Raw genomic sequence first — 12,609 nt, forward strand, 5'->3', positions numbered from 1 at the left:
TAGATATAGAAAGATACCCAAACATTTCTGTCAGAGACAGTCTGAAAATTCAGTATTGGAAATGAATGATTCCCCCACCCTGAACCAATATATTGGAGTGAAAGATCAAACATAATCATGCTAGTCTACATGATTGCTTTGCAAACAATGCAAAAATCTGTAAATGGTTCATATCATTTAACTGAATAAATAACTAACTTAATAATAAAAGCTACCTAACAGAATTAGAAAAATGACTAGAGATAACCCTGGTATTTTACCCCATACAATTAAGAACTAATTTTAGATCACCTGAAATAACTTAAAGGCTGCTTTTACGCACAAGAAAATCTCCAAAATGGGCAAAAGGGAAATGAGAAGGACCATGTATTACAGCGTCAGATAGGTACTTGACAATGGCTTTGCCAGAAAGCCAAGTGTGCCTTAATGGTCTATAAGTCTCCATACAGTGAATGCCAGGAACAATGCAGAACAAGAGGAAAGAAAATTAAAAAATTTCAAGAGAAAAACATAATGGTTACTGAAATCCAAAGCAAAATGAATATGGGGGGGTAGAAGTCTCACACTAACAGAAAACAGTGGAGTATATAATGGAATGAAATGTACCCTTTATCTTTGGCGTGCACATCCGCCCCATGGTGCAACAGATACTCTACCACTGATACGCGGTTATATCCTGCAGCAAAGTGCAGTGGTGTTGAATGACGGCCTTCCAAATCTCTACAATTCACATTCTGAGGGCTGCAAAGTTGCTGCAAAGATAAAAGAAGAAAACAAAGTACAGAACTAAACCAAACAAATAAAAACCACCACAAACCAAACAAAACCCAGTCAAACAAACAAAACCAAAGGAAAAACCCCAGACTACTTCCCCAAATACCCCAACACAAAATTTGATCAATTTCTGCAACATTGCCTCTGAGACCATTGAAGACATGACTGTGTAAAGAACTGGGAGAATGAACAATCAAATACTTGAGAGAAACACCTCAAGATATCTTAATGTACTACTTTATAGGAAAAAAATGAAGATATTTGCCTTCCTGTTGTTTTATGACTTATTAGCCACCCGGCACTACTTGCACAACTCTTGTAGCAGAGGCTTCCACAAGCCTTGCACAGCAATGCAAAGTGGAAAATTAACACAAATTGCTCAAACCTACCTTCACAGTTTCCAAGTCCCCAGCTTTGGATGCTTCTAACAACCGATAATCCACATCAGATGTGCGCACAGGTGTACTTTCTACATAGGGGAAAGATGGTTTAGGATCACTTAGGATCATTAAGTTACATTAACTTGCATTCAACGTGTTTTCCAAACTTGGGGGGAAAAAAAAAGTCTGTTGTTGTTCGTAAAAATGCAACTGGAGTTGTGATGTTTGAGTTCATAATGCCTAAATGGCCAAATAAGGAGCCTTAGTTTCAGCATAAACCAGTTAGATTTAGACTCTACAGCTGACACTGTTCTGCCAAATGGAATTTGAAATGTTTGGTAAAAATGATCATTTCTGCATTTAAAAAAATCTATGTGCTCACTGGGACAGATGCAGAGTTTTGCTGAATATCAAAAGCACCTTTCTCGACAATTTCAGCAAACTGCACAAGGCACCAGTGCACAGCCAGAGTTAAACGTGTTCAATTCAGCAGCGGAATTACAGCCTTTGCCCTCTGCACTTGTGATCTGTCTTGTACCATGGGGCAGTGACAAAGGGCTGGGATTTCTAAGATGGCCCCAGCCACATGGTGACTGCTTGCTTTATGATGCTCCAGTTGGGTACTGCACTTCATAGCAGCAATGAGATCTGTCCCTTGTTATTAACACGGGGAGGTAAAAATAGAATCAGAAGAATGACAATAGTGATTAACAGGAGGCCTTTAAAGAGAGGCCTTTTTTTTTCCTCTTTAAATTACTGTAAGATGATTACAAGTTTTGGCCTCAAACCTCTTTTTTTTTTTACCTCACTTCTCATTAGAAATATGGCTGTGAGGAAGCATGCACTGAGGGAAGAGGAAGAAGTGGCTGGAAAGGAGCAGTGTCCCTAGAGCTCTTCAATATTGCTCAAAAAGGAGCTGAAACAGCAATCTTGATCACTTCATTTTTAATAGAAACTGCTTTCTATGGTAGAAGCCACCCTTCTCAAGCTCAAGGATTTATGGAATAGAAGTTTTGGCAGCAAGTTGCCCAATCAGTGGCAGAAATGACAGCCTAGTGCAAAACAAACGGAGTAAGGTGAACTTGGGGTTGCAAGAATGCTGTAAGAAAGTCAGAGTGTTGTAACAGACTAAACTCATTCTAGATGGCAATGCAACTCCATTAAAAATATTTCAATGACCTCTTTAAACATAGAGAACTGGTACTATATCCTGGGAGCAAACTGCAGAGACAACGTGAGAAGGTACTTCCTACAGACTAACACAGTCTCTGCAGAATCCAGTGAATTCCTGACTTTGCAATATCACCTATGACATTTCACGGGAATGGAAAACAGGCAGAAGAGGATATTTGTTTTCTTAACTAGCTATCCTTACAGAAGGACATCAATTTATCTGTTCACCTACTGCAGCCCTATTTTCTCTTCTTGATCAGTGTTTTGTGGCCTTTTGTTACCTCCTTGCCTCCATACTCACTGCAGGAAGAGGAGGATGAGGAGGAGGAAGAGAGAAGTAACTCCTACAAGCTCAACTGTTAGGCGAAGAAATGCTCTCCTTTGAAGGAACGGCTGAGAGAGTTCAGGGAAGAGGGACAGTGGCACCTTTAATACAGCCAAAGCTGTCAGCTCCTTTCCTTGAGTATACCTTGATCCCCTGCAGCAATTCCACTAGCAAGCAGTTGGACTTGATGTTCTTAAAGGTCTTTTCCAACTTGCTAAATGATTCTATGATCGTATGATTCTAACTGATTCAAACACCTGCTGCAAGAGAAGTTTGGCAGCAGGGGTTTGACATACATGTTAGTGACTGTGGGCAGTGCACAGTACGCATCTAACTCCTGTTGTTGGACTCGGTTCAGATTTCAGCTCGCATCTTCATCTTATTTATTTGCCCTCCCTTGCTTTCCCCAACAGCACCACCACCTTGGTGTCCTGAGGCAGGGGGAGGTTAAGTCCTGTACTGGACCCAAAGCTCCGCTCTTTTCTCTGGGCTCCTACTATTGTCTTCACAAGGCAGCAAAGAGTCTGACTTTAGTGACGGTAAAAAAGGAAATAAATGAGAAACACAGTCTGATTACTACAGGAAGCAGACACTTCAGTTCCACTAGATTAGAACTTGAGTACCAAAAGGCTGCACTGAGCAAAAATACAAAACACATCTTACTCTTCAAGAAAAGCAAAACTAGAAGCATTTTCTAATAAGCATTTGAAAAAATAACAATCTCACTTTATGAGCTTTCTTATATTACATGGCCACACTCCTACCAGTTGCAACCAAAATCACACGCAGCTAGAGTAAAGTTGTATCCACTGGCCACTAAGACATCAGAAAGTTGTTTTCATGGTTGTTATCTCCCAGTTGGGATGTAGCTCAGTAATCAAGTGTGAGGAAAAAAAATCCAATACTATATGGAAAATATTTTAAGCTGTGAACTGAAGGGTCAGATAACAATCAAAACAACTCCAATATTAAAAAAAAGTTTCTTTAACACAATAATACAAAAATTATCACGCAGTAATATTTAGTCAATTATTTCAGCATTCATTTGCTAGCTTTGAAATACAGAAAACATAGTGTCAACAACCCTACACTACAAGCATTTTTCCAGCTTTTGAATCTTTCAGTCTTGAACACCTTCGTGGATGTAAGGGGAAGGCTGCTATCTCTCCAATGAAAAGCAGTACAGTATGACATCTGAAATCAGTTTTCCTAGGAAAGATACATCAGTGAAAACAAATTTTTAATTCAAAAAACAAATGAGTGTTTTCAGAATACTTGTAAGTTTACTGGTTTTTTTAAAATCAAATTTCCATTCTCTTTAACAGCAGGAGATACGTTTACTTTCTTCTGATTCATAGTTACCATACTTCTCTCTCAATACACATACACACAGTCACAGACATATTGTAAACAGATAATACTATCCAGCCTTATGTAACCAGCTACGTCTCAGGCGTGGGTACACTTTAAACAGTCCTTCCTTGCACTGCTGTAAAATGCCCTTTTCCCCTGCACCCCCTGTTTTAAGGCAACATTATTGAAAATACTCAATGAAATGGAGTTTCTAGCTACCATGGGTCTTCTCATTTATCTGGACATCTTCCTTTCTTTGACTACATGCATATCCCACTGTCAGTTACTTGCTCTGTAGTAGCTACTGATGCAATTATTCTTCTCTCTGCTCACAAAAATTCAAATGTGACATGGGTAAGAGGATGCAAAAACTCAAGCACTTACATGAAAAACAGTGGTACCGCCACAGTGGCACCTTTTTAATGCAAGATATAAACAAATTGTTTTTTAAACAATATCAAGAACACTTTCACAATAACATCTTTCTCTGATGGACAAGAGGTTTATAGTACAAGTTCAAACGGTTTAGCAACTATCAGTATTTTTCTACCAGTAACACTCTGTGACAGCTAAAGTATGGAGCACCTAACAGGGTGGCTGATGAGAGAAAAAAGGTTTCTCACATTTTCAGCAATATCCCAGTTGCCTTGGAACTTATTACCAAAAAACCTTAAAACTCCCCATCTGCCTTCCTCCAGTTTTCCTGTGCAGCAGCATGCTCTAAATCCCCATGATGTTTATTTTCTTGCTGATTTGAGCAAAATCAATGAATTGAGCAGGTTTTTTTGGTCGTTGTTTTTAGTTTTTGTTTGGTTTTGGTGGTGGTTGTTGCTGTTTTGTTTTTTTTCCTGAAAAGCATCTCACAGTACATACCGCAGATGTGTGCACTTGGTTGCAGAGGGAGGGATGAGAAAACTACTGCAAATCTCTTGCATTGAAAAATAAATAAGAACCAGAGCTGTAAAGGAAGAACCTGAACTTCAAATACACAAGCCTTTATTTTTACCCACCACTTAGAATCTGTTGCACCGCTTCATTTCCCATCTGCGCCGCTGTGAAGCCTTGCAAAGAGATGATGGAGGGATCAGAGCCATAATTCAGCAAGAGCCGGCAGGTTTGCAAGTGGCCTGCTAAGGCTGCCCTGTGCAACGCTGTTTGACCAAGTGTGTCCAGTGCATTCATCTGAAAAATCAGCAGCAATATCAAATAAAACATTGTTATAACTAAAAGCCTGCACCTGTCCCTATGCTAATAAGAAGAGCAATAACATGAATTTTCTGGCATACAAATTTATCTATCAATCCCTCTGCATTGCAACTAAACAAAACCAAATGACAAAATAAGTAAACACTCCAGTCTCAAGATTATTTACTGCAGATGCTTTCTTGTCTTTCAACAATGCAGGCTATTCATTTTCATGGCTAACAGACAACACAGGATCCTTAAAACCATACTTGAAATAGTGATCAAGCTTTTGACAAATTCCATGAAGATCAACCTTGGGCAAGAAAAGCAAAACTCTCACAGAAGAGGAGAAAGAGGTAAATAATTAACTAAAAAAAATTCAAAGATCTTCTAGCTTTAAGGAAATTACCATCTGTCATTTTCAGAAAGGGAATTAACTCAGCATTACTCAGTACCAAGAATTAAAGCAAAACAAAGAGGTCAGATTAAGAATTCTATGAAAGAGTGGGGGAAAAAAGATTGGATACAAACAGTCCATTTCCTCCTCACTTTTTGTATTTTTACAGACACGTTAAGTATAACTAGATATAATTCTACTCAATACAAGACTGTATAAACAGGTGAAATGGAGTCTCACTTTCAAAGAGTATGATATAATGGAAACCTGTCTGTGGAGATCTAAGAGAGTATCTAAATAACTAGAAGCATCTCCATGGGTTCACTATCAGAGAAAGAAGAGAGTAATTGAGAGCTTTAAGAAGCAGAAAAAAACCCTCATGAAAATAACCTTTCAAGAAGATACTTTGTACCTAGCAGCGATTCATGACAAATTTAAATGCAAATATCCAACAGCTTTTTTACCACTTTATGAAATACAGAACTACTCTATATTCTCTGCAAGCAACTCAGAACCTGTTATCTGTTTCCAAGCCTACGGATTGCAGGCTGTGAACCGCATGCATAATAGACTCTGTTGCTGTAAAAACCCACCTTTTTACCTTCTCAAAATCTTTGTGGTGGCAGTGAACAAAGGTTTTGCTTGTTATTTCTCACCTACAATGCAGCCTGCAAATCCTACTACCTTTCCACGAAAACTAGTGAAAAAACATTTTGGGTAAGATGCATATTCTGTAACTAAATGAAATGTAATTAGGGAGTATCTATATAGAAAATATCTACTACCAGATACGGTAAAAAAAAAAAAAAAGTAAAATACCTGCAATACAACAATATCAAGCCACAGGAAAGAACAAAGAGCTACCCCACAAATAAAGTGGACTGTGATCCAATATTGTCTGAAATTCTTTTATATCCCTGAACAGTTCTACAGACTGATAAAGCAGGAATTTCTCAGATCACAAACCTCTCTTGCAGGAAGATGTACAGGAGAACAGTTCTGCTTTCTTCTAACCGTGCTCAGCTCATGGCACTCTAATGGGATTTCCCTAAAAGTTTTGTTTTAAATAAAAACTTACAGCTATCATAAATATTAACTAGATGCTGAATGTCCCAAATCCATCATTTTGTTCAGATGATGATCCTCAGTTTCAGGACACTGGATACCTTTCACCACTGATAAGGGCACAGAGAAAAGCAGAAGTCTGGGGCTACAGGTGTTCAGTCATGGTAAAGGCAGAATGAAATTAGTCTTGTGGATTCTGGATGTAGCTGGTAACACTCTATTTGCCCAAGAAAGAGAATCATAACTAATGTCTTCTCTATCACTGAATTCCTGTGTTAAACATGTCTGTACTGAACAAATTGTCAAAGAACAGCAGTAAGGCATTCACACTGCACAATTCGATACCAACTGTGTACCTGGAAAAAATGTTAATATTCATTTGAAAAGAACACTGGCAGAGTCATCAGATCTGTCATCTCACATGTCTCATGCAGGTCTCCTTTTGCCTCCAAATAATTATCTTTGCCAGTAACCAATTCTTGTGGCAGAAGAACAGCAGCCATATGAAGAAATGCCTGCTTTCTCCTGGGACAAAGAGGGCTGCAGCTGACAGAGGGATGCATGCGCCAAATGAAGCTGTTCTTTCCCTCAAGAGTAGAATTAGGCTTTGCAAGGCAATTTCATGGGGACTATGTTCACTTTTAGACAGATCTGCTCTCGCCAATCACACAGCACTTGTCTGAAACCAGCCCAAGAATGTACTGCAGTAAGGCAAAAAGCAACAGGATTTATTTCCAAATGAAAATCAATTTAAGCATTACAAATTGACATACAAACTGGAATTAAACTCTCATAAAAAAAATCAAACCTGGTAATACATATGCCTGGGTTAACCACTGCTCAACACTAAGTTTAAACACATATGCCCTTTCAAATGTAAAGCTAAAGTTTTAAACTCTGTTTGACAAAATGTTAATATCCTAGGTGTACCACCTTATTTGTGTGCTGAGAAGGCAGATTGTTCCAGCTGTACTAATCAAAAAGAAAAAAAACCCATAAATACTCAACTAGTCCCCTTTATAAGCAGTCTGAAATTAGAAGGCTGCAGCTCTCGACTACTTTACAGGTGGGTTTTATGCAAGGAGTTAAAAATGACAGATATGACAGCTTTTGTTCTACAGCACGCTGGCTCTGGATCCAGTTTCTTCACCTTTTAGCATGAAAGCAGTCATTCCACTGCTCAAACCGCAGAAAAAAAAAAAAAAGCAGAGCGCAGTTATCAAAAAGTGTTTTTAAATAAGGTTTTTCATTGAAAGATACCATCTTAGTATTTCCCAATGGAGAATTCCTTCTGTTCTTCCCTTGTATGCCTTTCATTTCCTTTTCCTCATCCTGCATAGAAGCAGTAGAGAAATCAAAATGGTCACGTCTCATCAGGCAGTGAAGAGATTTTTCCTCCTGCACTGCCGCAGTCTCAGAGAAGCACACACAGCTACAGCAACATTCCCCTGGCTGCCAAGCACTTGTGGCAGCTCAACAGCTGGGACTTGTTCATGAAACATTTTTTTATAAGACTTCATAAGCATACCTGCTTTCTCTTGGTATCAAATATCCTAAATATCCTCCTACTGCTTGACACTACAGCAGCACAAAATGCAACAGCTTCCAAGCACTGCATTTTTCTCTGTGAGATCACAGAATGTTAGGGATTGGAAGGGATCTCAAAAGATCATCTCATCCAAGATCCTTCTAGAGGATGCACATCCTAAAAGCACACGTGAAACTTTTGCTCTGTCAGCAGTTCCAGTATCATGGTATCCTTCTCTGCAATGCAAGTGTTCTAACTGCTCCCCTCCTGTGGTTATTCTGAGGACAACATGCAGTATGTCTTGTGTCTTTGTTCATCACTAACAATAAACAGGATAGGAGTGAAGAGGTGCTGGTGGCAATTTCAAGCTCTGTCAGAAGAAGAAGAAAAAAAAAAAGGCCCAAAAAAAAAAAAAAAAAAGGAAGAAAAAAAGAAAAGGAACAACAAAACAACAAAAATCTAGGTTCACTCTGAAAGCTCTTATATGATCCAGCCATATGTCCACAGTTGTTCCTTTGCATAAAAGCTTAAGATTAATGTAATTAAGTTTGAATGTCTAAGCAGTGAGAAAAGTTGAACCATGCAATCACAACAGATGACACAGTTCTTCATGTTGATAACCAAGATAGTCCAGAACCTGCCACATTTCTGAAAGGAAATTTAATTTTTCAATGCTTATTCTTTCCTGAGAAAATCACACCTCTAACTGAAATGTTGGAAGCAAATGTATTACACAACAATATTATTCAAAACCATTCAATTTTCTTGTGTGGGTCTAGATAGATGGTGACTGTTCTCAAATCCATGACCATGAAAAGCTGGCAACTTGCTACTCCAACGCACAGAAATAACTTATTATGCAAAGATCCACAAAGCAAGACCTTCCTAGCAGGGCAGATTGAAGCCATTTCTGCTACCATCATGAATAAGGACACTATCTGCCTAATATACCTTAGAAAGGCTCATTTTTTTCTTGCAGAAGAACAGTTTCAACAGTATCCTTTAGAAACATAACACAGTCAAACCAATAGCATTCATGGCATCTCTACACTTGCCCAAGACACCAGTGAACTTGCATGCTTGCAGGTCTTTCTTTCCAACAATCATCCCAGTTCAGAAAAGACTTCAATCCTTTTCTTCTGCACTGCTAGAAAGTAAAACGTCTTTTTAAACATATTAAATTTCCCATGTATCTGTAAATTCAGACAAGGAGCTAGTTATAAGAGGTATCCAACTATCTAGCAATACAACAAAACAGGATGGAAGTGACTTTTTCATCAGATCATCACCTCCAAATAAGTTTATTTTTAAGCCAAGGATTTCAACCATCCTCAAAGATAAAATCAATGCACTTGAAGATTTGCTAACAGGTCTAATAAAAATAGTTTATGTTGGAGGATTCTTTAAAGATACTCTGCATTTCTGTTTCATAAGGTACTTTGAGGATATTCAATATCAAATAAGCAGCAGTGTGAAGTGCTGTTTCACACTGCAGTTTAGGCAAACAAGTAAAAACTGGGTATGGCATTTAAAACCATATACATTTATGACCAACATTCTTAAAAAAATTCCAGGGATTCTCACCTGTGCTTTAGATTTACAGTTGACAGTCAAATTCTGCAAAATCAAGATCACAAACCCTTCCTTGTTCCTCCCAAGCAAAATCCCTAAATCTTAGTCTTTACTACGCTTCAGCCCACTTCACAAAACAAGAAAAGCCTACTCAGACATACATCCTATTATCTCACTTTTGCTGTCTGACACAGATCACAGCTGCTCCTCATAAAAACAGCAGCTTTCTCTCTATTACTAAGACAATCACAAATGATCTTCAATCTACAAACTTTATATGACTCTGTCTCCTAAATCCACTATTAGAGGATCTTTTGTGGATCAGCTGTCTGCCTTTTGGCGCTGTATTTCAGAAGAAAGTTCCACTTTCTTTGAAGCCCCAGCTACTCATCTTTTTCAAATTGTTACTCTGTAATCAGCAGTGGTTTTGAGAAGGTAGATTAAAGCTGACTTACACAGTACCTTTCCTTTGACAGAAGAAACGGTTGCAACGTGAAGGAAATATGGTAAGTCTCCTCCATCCACACTTCAGTATCACAGTATCACAGTATGTTTGGGATTGGAAGGGACCTCAGAAGATCATCTAGTCCAATCCCCCTGCCAGAGCAGGAACGCCTAGAGGAGGTCACACAGGAACATGTCCAGGTGGGTCTTGAATGTCTCCAGGGAAGGAGACTCCACAACCTCCCTGGGCAGCCTGTTCCAGTGCTCTGTCACCCTTACTGAGAAGAAGTTTTTTCTCAAATTTAAGTGGAACCTCCTGTGTTCCAGCTTGATCCCATTACCCCTTGTCCTACCACTGTTTGCCACCGAGAGGAGCCTGGCTCCATCCTCGTGGCACTCACCTTTTATATACTTACAGACATTAATAAGGTCCCCCCTTAGTCTCCTCTTCTCCAAACTAAAGAGACTCAGCTCTCTCAGCCTTTCTTCATAAGGGAGATGCTCCACTCCCTTAATCATCTTTGTTGCCCTCTCCAGCAGTTCCTTGTCCTTCTTGAACTGAGGGGCCCAGAACTGGACACAATACTCCAGATGGGGTCTCACCAGGGCGGAGTAGAGGGGAAGGAGAACCTCTCTCGATCTACTAACCACCCCTCTTCTACTACACCCCAGGATGCCATTGGCCTTCCTGGCCACAAGGGCACAGTGCTGGCTCATGGTCACACTGTTGTCCACCAGGACCACCAGGTCCCTTTCCCCTACACTGCTTTCTAATAGGTCATTCCCCAGCCTATACTGGAACCTGGGGTTGTTCCTGCCCAGATGCAGGACTCTACACTTCCCCTTGTTAAATTTCATCAGGTTATTCCCCACCCAACTCTCCAGCCTGTCCAGATCCCACTGGATGGCAGCACAGCCTTCTGGCATGTCAGCCACTCCTCCCAGCTTGGTGTCATCAGCAAATTTGCTGATAGTACACTCTATTCCCTCGTCTAAATCATTAATGAATATATTGCATAATACTGGCCCCAGTACTGACCCCTGAGGCACTCCACTAGATACTGGCCTCCAACTAGACTCTGCACCATTGACTACCACTCTCTGGCTTCTCTCCTTAAGCCAGTTTGCAACCCACCTCACTACTCTATTGTCCAGACCACACCTCCTCAACTTAGCAAATAGGATGCTATGGGAGACTGTGTCAAACGCTTTGCTGAAGTCAAGGTAGACCACATCCACTGCTCTGCCATCATCCATCCACCTTGTTACATTCTCATAAAAGGCTATGAGGTTGGTCAAGCATGACTTACCCTTAGTAAAGCCATGCTGACTGCCCCAATAACCCTCTTATCCTTGATATGCCTTGAGATGGCACCAAGGACAAGCCGTTCCATTACTTTCCCAGGGACGGAGGTGAGGCTGACCAGTCTGTAATTACCCAGGTCCTCCTCCTTGCCCTTTTTGTAGACTGGAGTAACATTTGCTTTCCTCCAATCCTCGGGCACCTCTCCCATTTCCCAAGACTTGGCAAAGATGATGGAGAGTGGTCTAGCAATGACTTCAGCCAGCTCCCTCAGCACCCGCGGATGCATCCCATCTGGACCCATGGATTTATGTATGTCCAGACTATTTAATTGCTCCCTAACCCAGTCCTCATCGACTAAAGCAAACTCCTCCATTGACCTGGCTTCCTCCGGGATCTCAGGGGTACAGGACTCCCCAGGACAGCCTCCGGCAGAGTAGACAGAGAAAGAAGGCATTCAGTAATTCTGCCTTCTCTGTATCTTCTGTCACCAGGGCACCCACCCCATTCATCAGTGGGCCTACATTACCTCTGGTGTTAGTTTTATCTGCTATGTATTTGAAAAAGCTCTTTTTGCTGTCCTTGACCTCTTCCACCAGGTTTAATTCTAAGGAGGCCTTGGCTATCCTAGCTGCCTTCCTACATCCTCTAACAGCAGCCTTATATTCCTCCCAAGTGGCCAGCCCCTGCTTCCATGACCTGTAAACTCACCTCTTCTGCTTGAACATACCCAACAGATCCCTATTTAACCATGCAGGTCTCCTGGCTCCCTTCCTTGACTTCCTGCATGTGGGGATGCTCTGATCCTGAGCGTGGAAGAAGCAATCCCTGAATGCCACCCAGCTATCTTGGGCCCCTTAACCTTCAAGCAGCCTTGCCCATGGGATTTCCCCCAGCAGTTGCTTGAAAAGGCCAAAGTTAGCCCTGCTAAAGTCCAGGGTTGCAATTCTACTTATTGCCCTGGTCCCACCACACAAGATGCTGAACTCCACCATCTCATGGTCACTGCAACCCAGGCAGCCCTCAACCTTTACCGCTTCGACCAGACCCTCCTTGTTAGTGCGGATGAGATTGAGCAGCACTCCTCTCCTGGTCGGCTCCTCCACCATT

The 12,609-nt window shown here is 40.7% G+C and overlaps 1 protein-coding gene across 3 annotated transcripts in view; it reads right to left on the reverse strand.

The window, feature by feature from the left end:
• TNKS (tankyrase) overlaps window positions 1-12,609 on the reverse strand; it is a 148,601-nt gene that overhangs the window by 23,551 nt on the left and 112,441 nt on the right. For all 3 annotated transcript variants that reach the window (XM_082051952.1, XM_082051951.1, XM_082051950.1), the window contains exons 12-14: window positions 5,016-5,187; window positions 1,164-1,243; window positions 607-752 (exon numbers count right to left, since the gene is read on the reverse strand). In XM_082051952.1, coding sequence (XP_081908078.1) covers window positions 607-752; window positions 1,164-1,243; window positions 5,016-5,187 — 398 coding nt within the window. The remainder of the gene's footprint in view (window positions 1-606; window positions 753-1,163; window positions 1,244-5,015; window positions 5,188-12,609) is intronic.

This window comes from Streptopelia decaocto, assembly GCF_964273445.1.
Source record: "Streptopelia decaocto genome assembly, chromosome: 4".
NCBI classification, from domain to species: domain Eukaryota; kingdom Metazoa; phylum Chordata; class Aves; order Columbiformes; family Columbidae; genus Streptopelia; species Streptopelia decaocto.